Consider the following 22752-nt stretch of genomic DNA (forward strand, 5'->3'; position numbering starts at 1 on the left):
TCGCTAAGCTTTGGAGTTACGTTGGATTTCGTATTTCCATGAATCCGTATGACATGAATTTTCCTTCACTGCTGCTTTCCACTGCTGAAGCCCAAAAAACCATCACGGTTTGAAGTCTACTTTTGCCACAGTAACAATATTTGAACTTGGATTTAGTCGTAGAAGCCCTAACCAGTAACATTACTATCGAAAGACTATCGGTACATCTATAGTTTCGTTTATCCTCACTGCGTTCCGCGAAGAGCTGACAGTTTTCTTGTTCTTTCTACTGAAGTTAAAATTTTCATTAAAAGCACCAATATCGAGACGCTAGAGGCCAAGGCCACGTGCATTATCGTGGATAATTGTGCTTTATCGTTGGCTGAAGCTATTTTGCGGTGCGTTGCTGTATTGATTGATAGCAAGTATGTGTTTCTCCTCATGGTATGTACGCAGGATGTGTCCCAGTACCGAGGAAGTATCGTTGTCGCTAAGCCACATGGTCATTGTTGAGGAGTTTTCTAACATTGTGATCAGTGCTGAAATAGAGCACAAAGCGTAGGCCAGGTTACACCGAGTGAAATTCCACATATACACATTCCCAAGCCACCCCAAAACTCACCAATAAACATTTTTGGATTTCCTAAACTAACTTGTACTTGTGGTGAGTCCATTAGAACACGTAAAATGGGGGACTCCATCGGCAGCCCATCGTTTAAACCCTGTACACTTTTCGCCCGATTTCCCAGCAACCACTCACACTGTAATATGAATGTGGAAAAATGCATACTTTAAGTAAAACCATTTGCATGTGCCCTTCGAAAGGGCTCATTTATTTTTGAGAACTCACCGCGGCGGTCTGATTGTTGTGTGTTGCAATTAAAGCTTCTCGAACGCTCTCTTCCTCAAAACCCATTTCCATTATGGGGGCGAGCAAATCTGGGGCCGGAACAACGCTTTTCTCTGAATACAACCGCACAATCTCCAACAGTGTCACGATGTTATCTCGTTTGGTCTACGAAAACAAATATACAAAATAAGTTCACCCATATCATCGGCATTTGGACTGGTTCTGTACGGATTGTTATTCAACGCTCACCTTGAAAAGATACTTTTCTTTAGAACCCCCTATTTCACCTTCGCTGTCTCCATCAAAAGCGTCTTCATCGCGTTCTTCAGGCTCATCGATAGAATCTCTGATGGAGGATGATCTCGATAGGGATCTACTTTCGTTGCTGGTGTCCGAGTTTTTTCCGCTGTTACTATTGTCAGATTCCTGCGCACCCACTGGTAAGTGGGTTTGGTTTGTTGTAGTTGAAGTCGATGCACATGAAGCGCGCTTATCACAGTTAAAAAGCTTTGCTGAACTATCGTTCTGAATGAGCCAGTCTAGAGCCGCTGGAAAGACATTTCTGTTTGGAAACCAGATATGCAGAAGTTTCAGCAACGTTCTTTCCCAGTAGTCATATTTTACCACGCTCACTTACTTGGTAATTTGTAAGGCTTGATTTATCTTATCCAGGGAAAATCCCATCTCTAGTAGCGTTTCAATTGAACTAATTTGATGGCGTTTTCTGTTTATGAGACGTTGTTGGAACAACGCAATCAGCTTTTCCGCGCACGTTCCAGTTCCTAGTATGTATGCCGATGCTTTCGAAAGTGATATAATTATACGCCGGAGATCTTGCTGAAGCTGAAAAACAATATAATTTAAAAAGCGAAATTGTTGATTTATTAAAGTCATTGTGTTCAAAATTATTAAATTCCACAAAACCCTTACTTCATCCGCTTGTACCATGCCAAGATTAAAGTTCACCGATGCCTGATTAATTCGCGACAGAGGAATGTGTCGTGTAGCAGCTAATATATCTGCAACCGAAGGCCCCTTCGTACTATCCTCGACCTGAGGCTTGTCAATACGTTTGGCAATTAACAGAAACTCTTCTAAAAAATGCAACCAACATGCAAAACGCTTTTTGTTAAAACTGTCACGTTTATCTGATCATTATTTTCGAGGCACTTACCGTCGTCATGTACGTTAAGTAACAGATCGTCGTCGCGGAAAATTCGTTTGTTGTGGGATCGTATCAGCCGATAGCGGTCGGCCAGTTTGTCAAGATCCGATGAAAAATGTGGCATCGTAAAGGCATTGCTGGCGAACTTCTCCAGGCCGTGCATTTTCAATTGGCGTCCATTTAGGACACGTCTAACATCCACATTGACCATACCTCCCCGAGGGCTTATAATCCGTAGCGTAATCTGATGTTCAGCTCCTTGCTCCGCTTTTGTTTCACCATTCGCTCTGTCTGGCGAAGGTCTGTAACATAACATAAAGACGAATTCAAACTCTAACAATAAAATATTTCTTTTTCCCGCCAGACCCGTTTTCCCGACAAACTTTTTTCTCGTTACAATGATCGGAAGCATACAAAGTCGCTGTTTAGGTACAAGCGCTGGTTCAATTCGCGCTCCCAGCAAACTTCCATTTTCACACCATCGACTACTCACCTAGGTGTGGTTTTGATTTTGAGAAAGCCCATCCAGCGCCTAAATGCTTCCATTTTGTTTGTAAGCGAGTAAACTTACCGCGTTCGCCACGACGACCCACCACCACTTGATGTCGATGGTTGCTGAGATTGCTGTGCTATGTGTGTCCCTGTGACTCGTTGTCCATAGCGCGGATTTCGGAGGCCGTGGAGACGCCCGTGGCCAGGTGATGCGCTGGTGCCGGGTGCGGGTGGCGTTCCCGACGAAGGTTCACTTGAAGGGGGGCCAGAGCTGGACGAAGCAGAGCTACAGCTTGAAGTACAATCGCCGGCAGCGCGTGGTTGCTTGCGCGACTGTTGCCAACGGGCACGTCTTTCGGCAAACTTTTCTCTCATCCATGGTATCATAATGTATTACCGAATTCGACGGAACGCTTCCCACAACCAATAACAGCGCCCGGGCTGATTATTTGCCGACGCCAGGATGTTGATCGCTTCCACTATTCTAACAAATGAGGTACAATGAGAGACTACGCGCTTCTTTACATTATATTAGTTTCCTCTTTAGGACACTGTTCTAGGTTTATGTTTTTCACTTGTCTATGAACGCAATTTTTTTATTTTCTAAGCGCTACATTTGACAAGTATTGTGATTCGTTTATGTTTTGGTTCTGCGCCATGCGCGAAAGCTACCCGGTGAAAAAGGTACCATAAACACAAAACACCCAGTAAAACTTTGTCGGTCCTTTTTTTAATGTTACCGCCGATGCGATTGCCTCCTTGTAGAACGCAAACAATCGAACCATCAATAGCATAAAAATATCTTTCACAATAAAATAGCTTCATATCGTTTGTTTTGTGTAGTTTTATTACTTCCTCAAATCAAGGTGTTGCTTTTTATCAGCACATTTGGGTGTTCCTTCACATTATTTTTCTATCTGTCGAAGTTTTCGGCGTATGCATCGACGAGGAACGAATCCTCTCTACGCACCTGATGGTGTTGGCGTAGGGAAGTGTTGAAGGTGTGGTGTGGCCAGCAATTTTTGCACCTTTTATACTGAGATGAAAGCTTACTTGGACTTCTTGTTTTTGATCTTCTTAAGGTAAAACTCCAATTCTTTGCCTTCAAGGATGTAACCATCAGCACGTCCACATTGACCGGGCCGAGAAGCAATGGCGGCTGAAAAATAAAAATATGAACTTTAGTCGCAAACCAGCATCATTCACCTCAACATAAGTTTAGAATTCCTGTGTATTTAGCTATTCGTGTTGCACTCACTAACAGCGGATGAAGCGATAAATCAGTGTAACTATGACAAGAACGGGTCATTCCTCACTAGTGTTGGGAAGGTAGCTCAAAACGAACATACCAACCAACTAAATCCACGCCGAAGCAATGGACGTGAGTCTCAACTTTAATATCATCATTTCAACATTTCATCCATGCTGTACAGAAAAGTTACACACGTTCGGCTACGGCATTGTCGACAGCAATACTTACCAAGCAGACGACCCGAGTTGAATTGTTCTTCAAGAGCAGTATCCAGCTTGGCGGTTTTTTGGCGCTTGACGAACTTCTTCATCGTACGCTTACTGCGCTTCTTGCTCAACACGTCCTCTTCGCCCGCCTTTAATTCACGCTTCTTGCCCAGCGGGAGCAGGTAGTGGCTTTCGTACCACTGGCGGAAAGGAGCAGCATCGATCACGATGATAGCATTCTTCACCAGCGTCTTCGTGCGAATGAGCTCATTGTTCGATGCGTTGTACACAACATCGATGATACGACACTTCCGGGCCATACCCTCCGAAGCCCAGGCAAAGTTACCTGCATCCAGTCGCAACGCGCGGAATTTCCTGTTCCCGCCACGGGTTCTCACGAAGTGGACCCGGGTTGCACCAATCTGTAAACATTACGATCAAGATATTAATCTCCTGTCCATTGAACGGTTGGTGGTGTTGGGCACGTGAATGGCAAAGTTCCTCGCATGAAAAACACGTACTTACTTTGGTGTTAGCGGCTGGGCGTCCCAACTCATACTTCCTCTTCTTACGGATAGCGGCCTTCTTACCACCAGTGGCTCGCCTCTTGTGATAGCTATCACGGCTGATACCTGCAACAGATCGTACGATAAATGGCTTTTTCAACCTTTAACACCGGCATCACAGATGCCAAGTCGCATCGCAAAGCTTCGCCATCAACACCAATACATCGGAAAACGTGGGCTGCTGCAACTCTGCATATATCGTGAAATATTTACGTTTGCAGCAATATACACTCACGTCGTAAACCAAACACTGGATTGCAACTAGGTGGCAAGAGATTCAAACATTTTCCGATGCATTTTCACTAGCTTTTTCAGCGAATTTGAACAAACAAGAACAAGCGACGACTTACCCATTTTGAAGTGTTGAATGGGAAAGAGAGAGCTTTACCGGAAGAACGATTGTGGCAGTCTTGGATTTTGACGTTTAGCAGTTTCGCTCGTTCCCGTGTGACAAATTTGCGCTGCTGCCAACATTATGAAGCTACGGCAGAGTTCTACGGCGAGAAACATTCAAAAATAATAAACTATTTGAAAATATCGTTTTTATTCGATTCATGTATTTTTACATATTTGGATAATTGCTGATTTATTCGTATGTACAATTAAATTCGGCTCAATGCTACATACTTAGGAATCGTTTAGTATATGTTTTTTTGTGCTGCATTGCTCTACCTAGCAGCACTATCGTGTTTTAGCCATTAATTGCTTATTGAAGTTAAACATTTCCGAGTTGCATTGTTAATCAAGATGCAATATTTTTTCAAACATTTCGTTTATAAGCAACTTGTTTAAATATATCTATTTGAAGGATAAGAATGTTGAAGTTGTTACAAGTTGAATAATTCGACATTGAAGTAACCAATTTAGTATAGTGATTTCTTTGAACCAATCTTGAACTCAAATTTTTTTAAGTTCATATAGCATTACATTTTATTTCCCGAAACAACCGATGTTTTATTTCGTATTTCCTGTTTTGATGTCTAAAAAAGGTGGAACTCCTCTGTATTGTTTTCTTCATTTTTTCTAGGCTTCTTTGAAGTGGAAGCTACATGACTGTTTTCCGATTGCTCTGTTGATGACATCGAATTGCCCTGGTTTTTGGAGGTTGCTGCTATTTGACTATGGTGAATTTGTGATGAATTAACGACCGAAATCTGATTTGCTATTGGTTTCTGGCGCTCCTCGGATCTTTCGTAGGAATGCCGAATAGTGCGCAGGCTTGCTATCACATTTTGCTTGTTCACCAACTCTGTGCTCACCAATTCTGTGATAATGTATTTTACGAGTTGCACCAACAACTGAAACTCGCGCATCGCATCTTGGCGCTTTGTTGCTAGCAACTCGTCCTTCGTTGGATTCGATATCTCGACACTCTGCGTCGGATTGTTTGACGTCGCCGTTTTCTGCTGTTTTGATAGGTTACGGCGAATTGTGTTGTGTTCGCGTTGAGAGCTTTTGCTGATTTTTAGCACCACACATTCTTGGTTTTTGATTTGTTCTTTAGTATGCATCTCAAAGGCTGCATACGGATTTTCAGATACGAGCTCCTCCTCAAAATGGTGAACAATTTCCATCAGCGATTTAATCTGAAGCTGAACGCACGAAATACGTGCCATATTGCTTTTGTACAGGTCGCCCTCTTCGTAATCCGGAATGTCAAACATGTCTCTAAGTGTAGCATCAGACACAGGCAACAAGGACGGTGGCTTGAGGTTCTTCACAATAACATTGGGCGCTATAATTAGGTGTTTCAATGAATTGCAGTGTAAGCCGTTTTGATCGTACATCTTAAATCCCATCGTCTCGAATGCTCTTTTGGTTAGATCCAGCACGGCGTCGTTCATGTTGTGTACTATAATACAAAAAAATGTTACACGGAGATGAGCACAATGGAAAAGTATACCATAGAGAAAATGAAATGCACCAGCGCAAATGTGCATTGCAATACTTACCGTATTCAGACATCTTTCAGGTGCACTACCGATAAATTTATGTTTACAGCATTCAAAATCTACCGAATTTACATGAAGTATAACTCGATCACAACGCAAAATGCTCTACGCATCAAAGCGCTAACCTGTTCGCCAGATGCACAACAAAACCCACACACCGGATGGTGTTGGATGAATTCTGCGATATTTTTTTCCAAAAATCGTCGAATATCTATTTGCTGATCTGTTTGTTGAAGTCAATTCCTTTTCGAAACCGACCGCAGCAAACTGAAAGTGGCTAACATCTGTAATTTCATTGTGTTTTGATCAACAGGATCAACATTGTGTTTGAGCTGTCAACTGGAAAAGGCCTATCGGTTGTTGTTAAACCCGGTCCACACGCTACGATATTCATTTACGATGCGTCGTTTCAGACCCATTGTAACGATGCATCGTAACGTGTGGACCGGGCTTTATAGAGACTTTAAGCTTGAAGCTTCTTTCGTCTCAAAAAAGGCCTATCGGCATTTCGGCGTGTTCTACGAAAAAGGACACGTATTTTGAATATGAAACTCGACGTCGAAATACAACAAGTGTACTGAAAAGTAGTAAGTAAGAATGAGAATGAGAAAAAGTAAGTAAGTAAGGCATAACAAAATGTGTAACAATGCTCTTTAATTTAATGTCATTTGAATTAAGTAAAAGAAATCCACAAACAATGTTAACAAACTCCAGAATCTTGGATGATAAAAGCAATCGGTTATTAGCCTAGGAAATACATAAGCTGTTCGGTGTTATAGCTGATACACATTGGATACACATTCATCGTAATTTTTTTTACCAACTGTACGAACGAGAACGAATAAATATTTTGAAACAACGTTTGGTGTGAAATCAGTGGCAAAGCAAAATTAATGTGAAATTAAGTAAATACATAGTAAGAATTTGTAGTATAAGGTTGATGCTTGTATTGTTACATTGTTACGATATACGAACCTATGAAGGGCAGTGAACAAACACACTTCTGCCCGTCCGAGAAACGAGAAAGATGTAAGAAAATACGAACGAGAAAGAATAAATGTTTAAAATAACTTTTATTGTGTAACTATGTTCCTAATTTCCTGTTTATCTGTTCTACCACAATTTTCCCTTTATAAATGTTCGCCAACATTGTCAACACAGGTTTCACCGAGTACTTCTAATTTTTAATTATTGACTTGCATGTTTAATGAGTACAGGTTCACAATATTCGCTTTCAAATAACTTATATCATTTTATCTTCAACCGAACAAGAGAAAGTAGACGGCAAAGATAAACTTTATGAGGGCTATTTTAAATTAAACAGATATTAACTGTTCGTTCCTACCACCTTTCCTAGGACAAATCTCTCGATTGCTGATTCTATTTACCTTTACATCACATTCTTCTTAATTTTATTTTCAAGATCAATATGTAAACCTGTTCTTTTCATTCTTTTTCCAAAATATTGTGTTCTGCTTGGTTTAAATAATTTGTTTGCCTACTTTCGTCTTAAGGCGGCCAAAGGTGTACCTTCAGATAGGATTAGATGAATGTTTTTTGGTAATTTTTCTCGTAATTTCAGAGTTATAACTAAAGTTAATAACAAAAACACTCACTGGGTGTAGACTTCAAGCTAAACCATTGGAAACGGAAGTAACCGGTGAGCGAAGTTTCAAGCACAACATAGCCCATTCTTGCACTTGCTTGAATGAATAAAGTGAAGAGGTAAAACGTAGCAATAGTAAAAGAAATTATAACATGATTGAGAAAAATAATATGTTAAACATATTTGAAACAATGCAGTACTTAAAAGTACCTTGAAATTACTTTTGTGATACAAACAACAGGGTATTATCAAAAGTACACAAAAAAAAACTGAAGTCACGATCCGTTGATCGTTACTTTTCGATTAGCGCTGTTAAATATAATCTTATCACTATGCTGAACAAAACCGTAATATCGAAACACTGAAACATGTTGAAACTGAAAAGTATACAAAATGGTATAGAGTGCATACTTCGTCAAACATTGTATTCAAAACATTGCCTTCATGATTCACTTCTTAGAAAACGGTGCTGCATCTCTCTCTGAGCCTGGTCCTAACGTTAGGTCAATTATTTTTCTTGTACCTTTAAACAGTATTGTTCTTTGATCTGTTCACGCCTATTAAGTATTCAGTGAAGGTCACTAGAAATATTTTAAATAGCGACCACAATCTTTTGTATAATATTTCAGACACGCTTCTTCACACAATTAATTACTAGTATACAAAAATAATTACTTCTTGTTTACAGTTTCTATATGTTTTGTTGTCTTTAATTTCAAACATGAGATGCTCACTTGAAGACTACGGACTTTCGTTACAATTCTTTATACTATTCTAATCAATTAGGTTTGCTTGGTATTGGCCATCGTATAATTTGTTCTTGTTCCAGCTACAGATGATTCATTTTCTGTTTTATCCCAACATAGTTAAACCACATTTTAGTTTGTTTAGCAATCGATTACTAGTAAGCGTTACACATCTATAGTATGCTTAACACGTAAGTATAGTTTGCTTAACACGTGTACGATGTTGATTCACAAATACGGAGTTTTACAATCGGTATCTAATTTACCGATACTGGTAATCACAATTAAAGCTTGTAACACATTTATGTCTGCTTTTCATTTCGATTGTATTTTTCATTATGCTCATGAATTTGGGCACATATTATGATTAGGCTTAACGTTTCATTTATGTTTAAATGTTTTTTTATTTTTTGGACAATTTATTACAGAAGCCGGAATAAGAAAAAGAGCAAACAAAACGTTATTAATATGAGACAAAATACCATTACGAATTTCCTACTTTACGTGCAGTTGCGCGCATTCTATAAAATCAATGATTGCTGGGTTTGAAACCAATTTGCTTAACGACATCTTCGAACTTCTGAGAAGTTGCTGGTACTTTTGATCAGATGTGTTAGCTTGATTTGTTTTACTTCTATATTTTTTTATTTAAATTTGTAAAGCGTGTAATAGAAAACAAACACGGAATATGAATAATAACATGAACTAACATTGCAGAAGAATGTGCGCTCTGTGATCACTAAATTTTCGTAACAAATATATCTCCACACTCACACTTATTATGACAAGCTGTAATTGATAAGAATAATATTGGAGTTTTAGTTCAAACTGAACGGAAAGAAAAGTCGTCAAAGCATTGAGAAAAACTTATTCGGCCGTACACAACCAAGAACGTAAAAGAATTACGAAGAAATTTCACATTTTATGTTCACATTTTCACAACGTATGCCTTATAGTTTCTAAAAATCCATTTGTCATGATTTCCTCGGTGGTGTCGGCGGCGGTGGTGCACGTACAATTTCTTTGGGAATGTTCTCATATACTGAAAGAGAACAAGATCAAATAAAACGTAAATAGTATACTAAAACCCTGACAGTATTCATTCATACCTGATAATGAGTTGTTTAAATCATTCACAGCCCGTGGCAGTGGCAACTGTGAATCAGACGTCGATCTGCAAGGAAAGGAAGCCATTTAATATACTGTGTTGAAAGTTTTTATAAATGTGTTTTATTTTAAAAATAGGCCGACAACTAAGTTAACTTAGTACTACGAAATAATATAAAAGAAAAAGCCATGTTTAATTTGATAAAAATTCGATCAATGAAACGGCGTAAATTAATCATTTATGTGAAAGATGAAAAACGCATAAACGTGAACATCATTTAATTAACAACACCTATACATCTTTACTACGACCATACCTATAAAATGTCTCGTCCTCTATGGGTTTCATAAAAAACCTAATAGCATGGTTGTTCTGCAAATCTTGCCTCGTATTTAAACTTAATGTCGAAAGCGATGATGTAAGTTGTGTTCGTTGCAGATCATTCGAGTCACATGCATATCTGCGTAGAGTACATGAATATGGTCTTTATAATAAAAACTCAGTCATTGAACACCATTTTCCAAACCAAATTTTATCAACAATTTTTGTTTCGGTTATTTATAAAAAATATGGAAATTTCAATAAGATTCCAAATACAGCAATAAGTTCGATTGATATACTATCGATGCAACTTGTTCTGTAACATCCAGCGGTTATAGTTATCAAATATATACAAAGAAAAGTAAAAAGATACGCTTAATCGAAAACGCCATAGTATTAAAATTGTTTAAAATAAAAGATGGTTAAACGATTATACAGTAATGGTAATCTGGCAATAAATATAATAAATCAACCTAAATCCAATTGTTAAAATTATATGTATGCAAAAAGAGCATAAACTGCAACTATTTTCGGATAACAAAGCATTTTAGCATTATGAAAGGGATAATGTTGTTGTTGGAAATAAGAAATAAATCAAATATTATAAGGGCGTTTTGCTATACTCTATATGAGGGTTGATAGTATCATATTCTTTCGTAGTAGATAATCGAAATTACGATTAGTTCCATTTCTAACAGCTAATGAAATGTTTCTTTACCAACTGCCAGATTTTACTTTCTGTGGCATTTGCTGAACTTTTTATTGAACTCTGATTAACATCGACTGGTTGTAGTTTTCGCTATAAAATATTCATTGTACTCGCGCTAATTAATTGAATTGTTTTTGTAATTGTGTAATTGCCACAAGCGTCACCATCACAAGAGAAAGTTTTTGTATTTCATGTAATTTTTGAAACTTGGTAATGCATTTTTACGGAATCGAACATTGTAAACAGCCGTAACCGCCACGATTTTATAGGTAAACGTTAAGAAACAAGGCTGTTAAATAATTGCAGTAAAGTAATATCACAACGACGTAAAAGTCCTACAAACCCTCACTGGCATGTAAATTATTTACAATTCAAATTTTTATGTTACTTTTTCATGATTCGTTTTCTTTTAAAACTCTTCTGCGCACCAGAAAGAGAAAATTGGCAAAATGAAAAAGAGCTAAGGAGAGAGAAAAACGAGCAACATGAGAGAAAGAGAAACAAAACAAAACAAGAGAAATTGAAAAATTTAAGCATAAAGTGAAGTTTTCATGGTCATTCGCATTCGAAGTACTTTCGATAAGTTTGCGTTTGAAGAACATAGAATATTTAGAGAAAAATATGTATCATGAAAGAACATAACGATGGTTCATCGCAATTCTGGAGATATAATAACTAATATAGAAAAACGACTGCTGGATTGTTTTGGTGTTTGTGCATTAGGAATACATTATCAACTATGAACTATTGTTCTTAGCGGGCTAAACATAGATTTCGTCGACGTACTTAATATTGGTGTATTCACGACCGACTTGCAAGCTTTGTTGCTCGGCTTGCTTCCGCTGAAGTAGCGTCTGGATGTAGTGCTGAACGGCAAAGTACACGAATTTATACTGGGCTTCCGTCTGAACCATTCCAGACCTCTGTGATCGCACCATCTGGATTGTTCGTTGAATATCGATCTCACATTCATGCCCTGCAAGGAAGCAGCAATTTTTTTGTACACTTCTTTTTCTAACTCCATGCCCGACTTTTGCTCACCTTGGCGCAGAATTTGATCCAAAATCATATCGATCACAATAAACGTTCCGGTTCGCCCAATGCCGGCTGAGCAATGCACGCATATTGGACCCTAGAAATGAAAGGAATGAGGAATGTTCGAGAATTGGGTGATGGGTTTTCAAATTTGATCGATGTGCGGGTTCTGTGAGTACTTACGGGCAACAGTCCTTCTAGCTGCAACTGAGCCTGGCGAGTGTTAACATCTTGCAAAAAGTTTAACACACAACCTGGGTCCCCTGGTACTCCATGATCGGGCCATACTTGGAAGTGATACTGGTAGATCTTGCGCTCATCCTGGCCACGCCACGACAGCAGAAACTCCCGCAGAGTGTAATCCGCTGTGCTGGTCTCACTCAAGCAACGAACACGCGCGTTACCCCACTCCCTGTTTTGCTGCGGATCGGGCCAGTACTTTTCGCACTTCTTTTTGCCCCGCTCCATCTCTTTGGTCGTCATAACGATTACGCGCGTATTCTCCTGCCAAATCATGTTCCAGAAGTCCTGTATCGTGTTCGCCAGGCAGCCTTGCGTGGCGATGTACGTTTTGAACAGATCCTTTTCGTCCCTTTTGTGAGGCGAATGCTGCTGTTGCAACTGCATTCGCGATGTTATCGATTCATTCCGCTTATGTTTCACACCCTACGGCGACAATGAAAACGGATAAATTCTTTCAATGCTGGCGCACCATGAAGTGTTAAACATTAAATGATAATCTGATTCATATAAGTTTAAAGATTTCTTTACCTCATTGGTGACCTTTAATGAGCACTGAGCACAAGATTTATTCAACAGCTGACAGCTGGAACAATTCTTTGTAGGCTGCATTAAACCTGCGCCATAGCTTGAAGTATTCCCGTTGTTCAAGGCGGTACCGTTGGTGGAGTTATTGTTAGTTGCTGAATTTAACTGCATTCCGGCAATGCTACCATTGTTTACTGAGCCGCCCGATTGCGATAGATTTTCGGATGACGAGCTCATATCATTCTGCTCCGCCTCCGTCGGCTGACGTATGTAGTTCGCATTGATGTAGTCTGCGCCTGCAATCAAGCTGTCGACATCTTTCAACTTCACCCTCGTGTGGTCAACTGCCAGAAAAATAGGGCAATCAGTGAAACTCATTAGAATACTACCAACTGGATAACTGCGAATAATTTCCTTGTCTCGTCACACCGCAAAGCGACTAGACGATGCTATATTTCGTTCAATTATCGGACAATTCGATTATCGGAAGCACGTTTTTTCGTGCCACCGTTTTCAAATTTCCACGTGTCTTAGCTCGGGTGTTTTATCTGACCTGGCAACCTTAAGTGTCCAGTTTTTATCTAATGGTGAAAATTAAATGATTACAATGACCTGACCTGTCGCAACTGTATTGCGGCAGGTCAAGGAGAACAACCCACCCATAGACAATTGGTCTGATTTGTCAAACGTAAACATACGGGTGTACGAACTATGGCCACTGAAAAGAAGTTTAGCTAACACGAAAGGTGTCATATCACAGCTGAAACCTGCCTTTGGAAATGTCATTTCCGACAATCAATCGGTTAGATTTTGCCTTTCCTTTTAGTAGTAATAGAATGTAACACTCCTTTATAAACTCCTATATTTCCAGTACTGCGTTTTCTCTTGGATACAAATGCTAAATTCCTGGTTTCAATTCCAAGTGAATAGTGTAGCGTAGGATCGTAGGATAATGGTCAAATAGTATGGGCAAGATCCTACATCTTTGCACTTTTCGTTCATCTCGGGAGGGCCTTCGCCGAGGAACGGAATCTAGAGCGTATTGAGTTTTCTCTTAGATTCTTAAATTATTCGTTTTTTTTTTCAAAATATGTTACAAAAAGCACACAGTCTTACTACACAACGTTTTGTTGAACTGGCTAATGAATGTTCTCCTCGTCCAAGTATACTTACATGGTAATATGTTCTTATATCTATTCTTGGCACGATTCTCGTTTCGTTGACCTTCGCGGCGCGAAAATGTGTACCGGCACTCCTGCTGCTGTAGAGATTCAAATTCCTCCCAAAAACCGCCCTTGCCGTACGACTGGCCTCCATTTTCACGCTGCAACTGCTCGACTCGGTCGTTGATGCCTGCCGCCGTAATGCGCGTCGCATTGAACGGTTGTCGCAGATGGACGACGGTGCCGCAGGTCTCCACCATCGGATTACGCTTGTAGTACTCGATCAGGTCGCACAAGGTCGCAAACTTTTGCCCCCCACCGACATCGTACATTTTTTCCTGCAATGGTATCAGAGTACGAATGAGACAACGATAGTACTCGCTCACTCTGCATTTAGTGTCTCCGTTGAACCTTCGTTGTGCTACGAAGACGATAAAATCAGGACTTTAGTTCCGCAAACATTGAGGTTAAAGGAGAAGACACCTCTGGCGACTTTACGAGACGGCTTAACGAATGGATATGTGCCCATGACGGTTGCTGCCACCTAGCTTCAGAACCCTGCGACTATTGCATCCCGGAAGTTTTAACCGTAGAACGTACATCACACCAGAGCTTCTTTCCGGCACACATAAAGTAGAAGCTGAGAAAGTTTCCATACCGATGCAATGAACACGTACTGCTGTCAAGGAGCTACACGGCAAATCGCCTGTAAATTGTCCTATTACGAGTATTTCGAAGGTTATTGTCGCGGTAGGCGACCGTCTGCTACTTAAGTGACTTAGCCATGTTTTGTGTTTAGCGCGTTGCACTCTCCAATGCGGTTTGATTCGAAGCAATGTTGTGTGCAGAGCTCTGTTTATCCCTCAGACTTGAAAATAATATGCAGAAAGGAAAAAAAATCATCCAGTCGTAAGTTAAATTGTTTAATTAATAAATAAATGTATTTCAAATACCAGAATTTGCTGTGATAAATCTTTCAGATACGTTCGCAACACACAATTAGTACATTCTTTTCAGACATTTAATTTCTTGTCGCGAGGTAAAAACAATTTTTTGCGTTTTACCTTTCGTTTAATTGGTTCCAACTTTAGCTAATCGATTTGGATCTGCAACGCATAAGTTGCCATCCACAACAATGGCAGCCGGTGACTCGTTATAAACGACTCTTGGCTCTATGAGGATGAGACTGTCGATGCACAAGCCTACCTGGAGGAGTAGACGTGTCGTTCCCGGTGCAGATTGGTCTGTTGCCAGCTCGACATCTGACTGCTCTCCCATAGGAGGACAACGGATGTTGAACTGATTTTTTTAAAACAAAGAAAGTTCTTCCCATGAGGGATGAAAGAAGCGTCATGCTCAGAGCATCTTAAATGATAGTAACAACAACTGTCGATGCACTACAGTACCGAAGTTATCGCTTACGAGCCAAACGCCACGTAAAATGACCCGGCAACTGCCGTCTCGACTTTGAGCAGAGGTAAACAGCAAAAACGGCTCCAGTGTCGTTTAACGTTCGCCACTGTGAGCCGGCTCAAATCGCTGCTAGTGCAAGACCTTCAGCCCATCCATGTTGGGAAACTGGAAGAAGGGCGACTTTACTCATCCGCCACCCCTAACCAGTCTGTGTGCCAGCCTCGCCTTTCGTCGTCACTACTTTCCGGTCCCCGTGTTATGCGTCACTTGTGCCGACCGTTAGTTTGAAGGTCATTAGGCCGTCGCGACGTATTGGTGGAGGAGTATTAACATAAAAGCTACCGTCGGCCGTCTGTTCGTGAAGGAAGCGACGCCTTTTTTAACAAACTTTACCTCGTTTAGTATGAATCCTTATGAAACCTAAGCAACGTATACTTACATGCCATCGGATCATGACGTGCGTCACTTTATCGTCGGCCCGGACCGAAAGGACAAAATCACTCAGCTTGCTTTGAGATTCTCGAACTAGGAACGACCCATTCTTGCCACGTTCCAGAATAAGCTTTTCCGCCTCTTTTGCAGACAGATTACCGTGGAACCATCTGTAAAGGAAAAGCAAAAAAGAACATTTATAAAAATCATCAAACCAGAAAACCCAGCGATTAAAGAATTACAAAAGAGGAAATATCTCTCATCAGAAGTAAAAGAAAACAGGAACACAAAAATTGCCACTCACGGCTGCACAGTGTCGTTTGTAAACAATCGATTCTTCCAAGGCTCCTACGCAACGTGTTTTGGTGTTTCAATTTCAAATGACGTTTTATGGCGTGTTTTTTTTAACTAACTTAACCTCTACTTAAAAGACTTAACTTGTCACGAAATAGCCCGCCTTCAGGTTCAAGAGTGCGGCCGCATTATTGATTAAACAAATTATTTTCACGGACTTTGCATCACTTCTAAAATCTACACCCAACGCCCAATGTCTGTGCGCCGTTGACATTGCTTCTATGAGTGCAAGGCACCAGTAGGTGAGATACTCGTAAAACATGCGGTTGACCGGACCTTGCAGTATGGGGAATAAACCAACTTTAGTATTATTAGCCTGAAATAGATAGTTATCTATGACCAATCTGAATTTTTAGCCTTCCATGTTGCGTATATTCCGAGAATTCATCTGTCAAAGTCGAAAGAGTGATAAAAATTACGCTTTGAAACCAACTTTTATCAGCTACTTTAACGCGATCATTAGCACAGTTTAGCAACGCTAATGCACCTATATAATACATCATTAGAAAGGTAATGGATCTTATAGGCAATTTTAAATTTTTTCCAGTAAGTTTGCCTCCATCCCGATTCGCCCGTGTCCGCTAGGCTTATTTTCAGAAAACACTACCTGTTCCATGAGGAGGCGCCTGGTCTCTATGAAATGGCCATACAAAACATATTGCCTCTATGCTTTCCTATTATTTGGAAACACGGTCGCCCCTTCCTTGGGTTAATTTTGCTTTAAACACTTTTATTACTGCACTGCTTAAACACGGGAACATAAAACTGTGCCAATCACAAAACACTTGCTTTGTGGCCTCTTTGAACGGTTTAACGAATCCAGTGTCGGCTACGAATTCTAAATTCTATAACACTGAGCCACAAACCAGACCGAAAATACTGAATCCGTTATTGATAGTGAAAATCAATCACACATTTGACTGTACTTAACGTCGCCGAAAATATTAGCAACAGCAAAAAAGAGGACGAGGACGAAACATTGTGAATCTCAATGCAAACCATTCTGTGTTTCTGCGTTCAATACGAAATTCTGCCCACTTTCAACCGGAACCGGAAAACGGAAAACACGTCCGAATACTTTAATCGAAAAACGGTAAACTTTACCCTCCACCGTGAAATGGTTCAAATTTGATTTCTGAGTTTACTGACCAACTGACTACGAACCTGACTCTCTCTGTATCTATTTCTCTGCGCTCTCGGTCTCTGAATTCACTGTGGGAAAAAGGCGGTCATAAACAACTTCCAATAGGAAGGATTTTTGTTATATTTTCCTATATTTCTTATATTAGATTCGAATTTTTAGCCTTTCGTGTTGCGTAGATTCCGAGAATACATCGGCCAAAGTCGAAAGAGTGATGAAAATGACTCTTTGCACCTTTCTTTAAATTAATCTCTAACGTATATTTAAAGATATTTTATCATGGAGGAAAACATAAATGAAGATATCGCGATTGATCATGTATTTAGTCAAGTATATCGATTTAAATTTGGATGAAGAAAGAGACTAATAAGTTTTCTATCAAACGTTTAAATAACAGTTCATGGGTTGGATACTTCGTATGGTAAAGTTCCTCGATCATTTCATATCCTTTCTTACACTCATAAGGCATTAGATTTTTTTTTCAGAAATTCGGTATTTGTAGACGATTATGCATTAAAACACTTTAGTGTCATGCAGATTGCAGAAAGTCCACAAATTTTTCCTAAAACAGAATATGTCCGTTTTTACAATACAAAGTCCCCACTGTGCAAATGTGCAAAAGCATTCTTTACGAACAAAAATGGACTCGTCACGATGCTGCGCTACGTATCGTGTGTTCGTGTTGCACGGCATCAAAAGCTTTCCGCTAAAGCTTTTTGAAACTGAGTTTTCCTGACATAGCTTTGAGTTAGATGATTTATTTATTTATTTATTTATTACTATTATTAGAACGGACAGTGCCGTCTTAAGTTTCAACTTAAGGTTTTGCATTCAAATTTATGCACTGTTAGGATTCGAATTGACGTCTTTCGCATAGAAAACAGTGCACCGACACGGATGCGAGGCCAGCCACGAGTTAGGTGATGTTGTGATAATAAATTAGCGATATGAAAAATTACATAAAATAGTGATATTGTGCGCATAGAGTGGCGAAAGCGCTTAGAAACAATATTCAATAGTCAATTTGAAAGCAATAAACTAATCTGTAAAATCTGTAGGATAGCAGCATTTGTAACGAAACGGAACCATAGGACCAACGGAACGAACGGTTGTATTGCCGATCGCAATTTGGTACGAAATTACTGTTTGTGATGCCTTTTCTTCAAATAAAACAATTAGTGCAGGATTCTAAACCTTATTACTCCCAATGAATGATTGTAAAACTTGTTTGTGCCTTATTCCTCTCAAGATAATACTCTCATTCTAAATTCATATGTTCAACAATCGTATGTGTAAGATGCTGAGATGTTTGGCAATTAAAAACTTACGGCGTGTCTTCTACTTAATAACAGTGTAGATTAAAAACAGCTTTAGTCTATTTTGGTTTGTGTCCGCGCAAACTTGAGCATTCGTTTTGAATATGACCGGGTCCCATCTGTGTCATTTATCATGTGGATCATGTCGCGACCAACATTTAGTTATTGCTATAAAATGTGTAAGGAAATGTCACTTATTCATCACTGCCGTTAAAAGGTGTTATCGGTCAACAGAGATATGAAGGAAAAAAGTTTGAGTTTGAGTTTACTATGCTACCGTAAAAGCGCTTTCCAATGGAACACATTGCGCACATGTGCTTGGGCAAGAGCAATATATAAGGGTTCGCTTGCGTAATTTACCAGTTTGCTAGTACAGTTTTTTGTCGAAGCAAGTGGGTTGTGGCGCTCTCGTATAGTGGCAGAGTGACAAATACACAAGCGTAGCACATGTGAATGTCACACGGATGATACAGCTCTGGACTGTGTAAACCGTGTGCAGCATTACCCAATCAATCAACAACGTGCCACTGGTGTGTTATACCCTTTTTCCCAATTCTGGAATACTTATCGTCTACCAGCAGGTTCCGAGAGCTAGATAGTCCATAGTCCATGTTCTACATAACGATGTAAGCAGAAAATAAGCTGTGACTAGAAAAAATGTTCAATCTTAAGTCTACTAAAAATACTATTTGTTCACACAATAATAGTGTTTGTTATTCACTGATCATTTTCACATTTGACAAACTGTCTGTGACATCATTCAACTAGTTCTTACCAGGATGACTTGGGCTAGTCTTTATTGAGCCATAGTTTAACTCTGTGTCAACAGTAAGAATAACGAGAACAGCACAAGCATAGAATTTTTTGTACCTTTGCTGGACATATTAAACAGCAAGAGAACACGTGATGAATCAATATGTAAATGCGACGTGAGTAATAGTTCAAGTGACATCATAAGACTATTAATTTGTCACGTGGAATCCACGAACGACGTACAATAACAAATATATAGCAGTAAGTCGTTGATATAACCTGTTGCTCATTATTGAGCACAAGGGCTGAAAAGCGCACCTTAATGTTCGGTGGTGGAAATACTCAAATAACTACAGCCTCATGACATATAGTTCATCATACGAACAAGAAACAAAGTCAATGAATAACATGTTATTGGCTTTGTTTAAGCAATTACAATGATTCTACATTTTATCCTTGTTTATCGCCTTTGAATATAGGGTTCTAATGGTTTACCCCATCATAACTAACACCTATACATTCACATAGTCTAGTTTTCGCTTGGACAACCACAAACAACTGAACCGGTTCTACAAATTTGCACACCAACACTAAATTCTTGACTCTTCCATCTAAGCCCCCGTCTGCGCTTTACGCCTCTAATATCATTTCTTGTAAGTCAGTTGACTTCTACTTTGGCAAGGTATTCAGTAAACATTTGTCCAGCAGCTTTCGGTTGATCTTAATAATCGCCACATCCAATCATTTCTCATCTGTATGGTCGTTTAAATCGATCTGGAAATAAGAACAGAGAGCTGAACAAATATTGTTCTTGCCTTCCTTTAGGTAACCCATCGGCATGTCGTGTCGACCGGGTATATGTTTGTTCTGATCACCATCAGTACAAAACGAACAGACCAATATTTTTTAGAAGAGCAATATATTGCTTCAAGTAGTGTTTCAGTGCATCATTAAACAGTTTTCCCCATCATTACAAAGAAAGTTACGCTCATTCTGAAGGTGTTTATCATCTACCGTAGGTATCCACTGCGCAATTAGCTGTCTATCTTTTGGTCGTGTCGTGATAGTACACTTGCTCCTACTTTAAATAGTTGGTATATTGTTGGTATAGCAAAATGGTGTTACGCTGACAGCATGCTATTAACTACTTGGACGGCCTGCATATTATAACCATTTAAATGTAATGACATGTGACACATGACGGTTCTAAAAATAGGTATACTTTTGTAAAAATATAGCCTTTGATGACCAATTCATACCCGGATTAGACTAGCAAAGGTGGTTGTTCTTTGCTGTAAGGAATATTACTGCACGCTCTACTGCACACTACATCACGTTCGTGGGAATACCATCATGGGGAGGCAACGGTTTGATTATCTCATATCTTTTGATATTATTTCATAGGTTAGAATGGGTAGAGATTGTCATTACCATGAAATACAATTTACCATTTAATTTGTTGTACTGTCACCATTTTTTCACATAAATTTATCAGTGACGGGGACAAATCTTCGGTGAATATGACGACATGTTGCTATTTCCTCTTTAGTATAAAAAAAACTCATGCATAAAAGAAGAAAAGATAAAGGAATATTAGGAGCTTTTTCTTGTCGTAATTTTTGCACTCCTATTTGCTCGAACGTAAATTGCAATAGTGTAAACGATATGTAAGTTTATACAATGCTGATTTACGCTTCGTGTGGCCCCCCAGTTAGAAACCAGCCCTATTGTGCTTGTCGATGGTTGGATTTATTTACGAGAATGCTGCTGAAACAGGACAAAAGTACGACGTACGGAATATAACCAAGAAATTGGAAATATCAAAAGATTCTCCGTAGTCAGAAGTAGTAACAGCTACGCAGCAAACAACCACAACCTGTGCACCGCTTACAACGCCTACAGCTTTTACGCAGCAAATGCCATCCGGGCAACTGAAGGTGTAATATTTGTCCAATAACTTCACCACTTCTCATCCGATGGTCACAGCTATGTATAACGCGGCACCACAACGGGGTCGAGGATAGTTGAAATGGTTGGATAAAGCAAAAAAACACAAATAAATGTCGATCGTAACGACCAGAGCGTAACAACGTCCCGTAAAACCACTGTTGGCGATTAATTCTCTAGGTTTTTGTGAAAAATCTTTTCCTTGGAGAACGATCGCCGTATTCAAATACTTCCAATATGCCGCGTTACTTTTTTCCGTGAACGTAAACGCTTTTTAACCGTCCACATTTTTTATATATTAGTAATGAATCACCATCAATTGAGACATAGAAATGTTTATACTAACGGATAGAAGAGCAGGGCACTCCGCAGTTCCGCTATGGCGGTGGAGATAATAATTTGCGCAACTGGCATCACTAGAAGGCTTGTATCAAACGCTGAAGGCAACTGAGCAGGTGTGTCGACGTTCGTCATTTCACCGGACTCCTCATACGTGGGCGTCGTAATGGCCGAGTCATGCTGCTGTTCCTCGTGCAACTCGTGCTCCATTTGTTCCTCCTGTAGACGCAGCTGATGCTGTTCCTGCCTTTCCTGCAGCTGGGCCTGCAGTTCATCTTCTTGATCAATCTCTTCAAGGATACCACTGTCTGCAGAGGATATACTGGAAAAGCGTCGCCGAAAGCCCTTTCGCCCAGCGCGAGAGAACAGGCTAGATCCCTTGTGTCCAGGAATACCATGATGTTGTTCTCTTTGCTGTTGTCGAATCACCTCGCCCGGTGAAGACGATCTTCTCTTCAGATAATCAACCGTTCCGATGGTGTTCGTCAATTTCAGTACATACTTTTTCAACATTTTACTATTATTCTGATTGCACTATTGTTCGAATTTTGTACTGCAATTCAGTAACCGATACTGTTCTAAATCACTTCGCACTGCTCTTTTACAACATACGCGTTTTTAAAGAATTTATCTCGGTGTTGTTTCTACTTCTTTAACACGGGAGGAATCAAGGGCCTCTTCAGAACCGACCGAGCTTTCTTTTCTGGTAGTAGATACGAGACGAGATGCTCGTAGATAAATCCACCGCTCATTTTCACACAATAGTTTCACACTCCGCGTGCCTGAACTGAACAATCCAATGATAATCTATTGTTTCTGTCTTTGCTGGAAATATGTTCAATCGTAACTTCTGGAAATTGATATCAATTTGCTTCGTATCAGAGGCACACGCGGCTGTTGAACACAGATGGTTGAAAGATGTTTCCTTTCCACAGAAGTGATCAAAAACTGCTCCGAGTTGACTGCGATCGGTCGCCTCGACTTCGAGATGCTTTTGGTTACTGAATTTGATCCGCACTAAGCGGATCGCCGTCGATCGGCTGTCATTTAAAACAACCGAGGACAGCTAACCGGCTTGTAGCCTGGTGTTGGTGAGGTTCGCAGACTCGAGATGAAGACCTTAGCTGCCCATGGACGCA

The 22752-nt window shown here is 39.8% G+C and overlaps 4 protein-coding genes across 4 annotated transcripts; all 4 read right to left on the reverse strand.

Annotated features, from left to right (window-relative positions):
* Positions 1 to 125: 125 nt before the first annotated feature.
* Positions 126 to 2873, reverse strand: LOC128272972 (ubiquitin-associated domain-containing protein 1). Its single transcript, XM_053010866.1, has 8 exons — positions 2566 to 2873; positions 2004 to 2296; positions 1760 to 1923; positions 1467 to 1672; positions 1079 to 1391; positions 830 to 994; positions 602 to 740; positions 126 to 518 (listed from the first exon to the last, which is right to left on the reverse strand). The coding sequence occupies exons 1-8, from the start codon at positions 2871 to 2873 to the stop codon at positions 352 to 354; spliced, it is 1755 nt and encodes a 584-aa protein (XP_052866826.1). The 3' UTR covers positions 126 to 351.
* A 439-nt stretch (positions 2874 to 3312) lies between these two features.
* Positions 3313 to 4909, reverse strand: LOC128275106 (40S ribosomal protein S8). The gene is made up of 4 exons (XM_053013500.1): positions 4861 to 4909; positions 4470 to 4576; positions 3967 to 4366; positions 3313 to 3645 (listed from the first exon to the last, which is right to left on the reverse strand). The coding sequence occupies exons 1-4, from the start codon at positions 4862 to 4864 to the stop codon at positions 3536 to 3538; spliced, it is 621 nt and encodes a 206-aa protein (XP_052869460.1). The 5' UTR covers positions 4865 to 4909; the 3' UTR covers positions 3313 to 3535.
* Positions 4910 to 5346: 437 nt separating this feature from the next.
* On the reverse strand, positions 5347 to 6702 carry LOC128273118 (uncharacterized). Its single transcript, XM_053011036.1, has 2 exons — positions 6463 to 6702; positions 5347 to 6362 (listed from the first exon to the last, which is right to left on the reverse strand). Exons 1-2 carry the CDS (start codon positions 6473 to 6475, stop codon positions 5491 to 5493), a joined length of 885 nt encoding a protein of 294 aa, XP_052866996.1. The 5' UTR covers positions 6476 to 6702; the 3' UTR covers positions 5347 to 5490.
* An 844-nt stretch (positions 6703 to 7546) lies between these two features.
* On the reverse strand, positions 7547 to 22610 carry LOC128269730 (tyrosine-protein phosphatase non-receptor type 11). Its single transcript, XM_053007132.1, has 9 exons — positions 21621 to 22610; positions 15771 to 15933; positions 13929 to 14256; positions 12759 to 13099; positions 12171 to 12653; positions 11994 to 12084; positions 11739 to 11928; positions 9924 to 9988; positions 7547 to 9856 (listed from the first exon to the last, which is right to left on the reverse strand). Exons 1-9 carry the CDS (start codon positions 22124 to 22126, stop codon positions 9789 to 9791), a joined length of 2235 nt encoding a protein of 744 aa, XP_052863092.1. The 5' UTR covers positions 22127 to 22610; the 3' UTR covers positions 7547 to 9788.
* Positions 22611 to 22752: the final 142 nt, after the last annotated feature.

The sequence above is a fragment of the Anopheles cruzii genome, chromosome 3 (assembly GCF_943734635.1).
Source record: "Anopheles cruzii chromosome 3, idAnoCruzAS_RS32_06, whole genome shotgun sequence".
In the NCBI taxonomy this organism is placed as follows: domain Eukaryota; kingdom Metazoa; phylum Arthropoda; class Insecta; order Diptera; family Culicidae; genus Anopheles; species Anopheles cruzii.

Bases quoted from the DNA above. Each gene is read 5' to 3' on its own strand.
- LOC128272972 (XM_053010866.1), bottom strand. From the start codon at position 2,873: ATGATACCATGGATGAGAGAAAAGTTTGCCGAAAGACGTGCCCGTTGG. The intron at 2,297-2,565 runs GTAAGTTTACTC...GTTATGTTACAG, and splicing joins GGGTCGTCGTGGCGAACGCG to ACCTTCGCCAGACAGAGCGA. The intron at 1,673-1,759 runs GTAAGGGTTTTG...ATTGTTTTTCAG, and splicing joins GCATGGTACAAGCGGATGAA to CTTCAGCAAGATCTCCGGCG.
- LOC128275106 (XM_053013500.1), bottom strand. The intron at 4,367-4,469 runs GTAAGTACGTGT...TAATGTTTACAG, and splicing joins GCCCAGCCGCTAACACCAAA to ATTGGTGCAACCCGGGTCCA. The intron at 3,646-3,966 runs GTAAGTATTGCT...TTTATTTTTCAG, and splicing joins CAACTCGGGTCGTCTGCTTG to CCGCCATTGCTTCTCGGCCC.
- LOC128269730 (XM_053007132.1), bottom strand. From the start codon at position 22,126: ATGTTGAAAAAGTATGTACTGAAATTGACGAACACCATCGGAACGGTT. The intron at 11,929-11,993 runs GTGAGCAAAAGT...GCTTCCTTGCAG, and splicing joins GGATCAAATTCTGCGCCAAG to GGCATGAATGTGAGATCGAT. The intron at 9,857-9,923 runs GTATGAATGAAT...GTTCTCTTTCAG, and splicing joins TTTAAACAACTCATTATCAG to TATATGAGAACATTCCCAAA.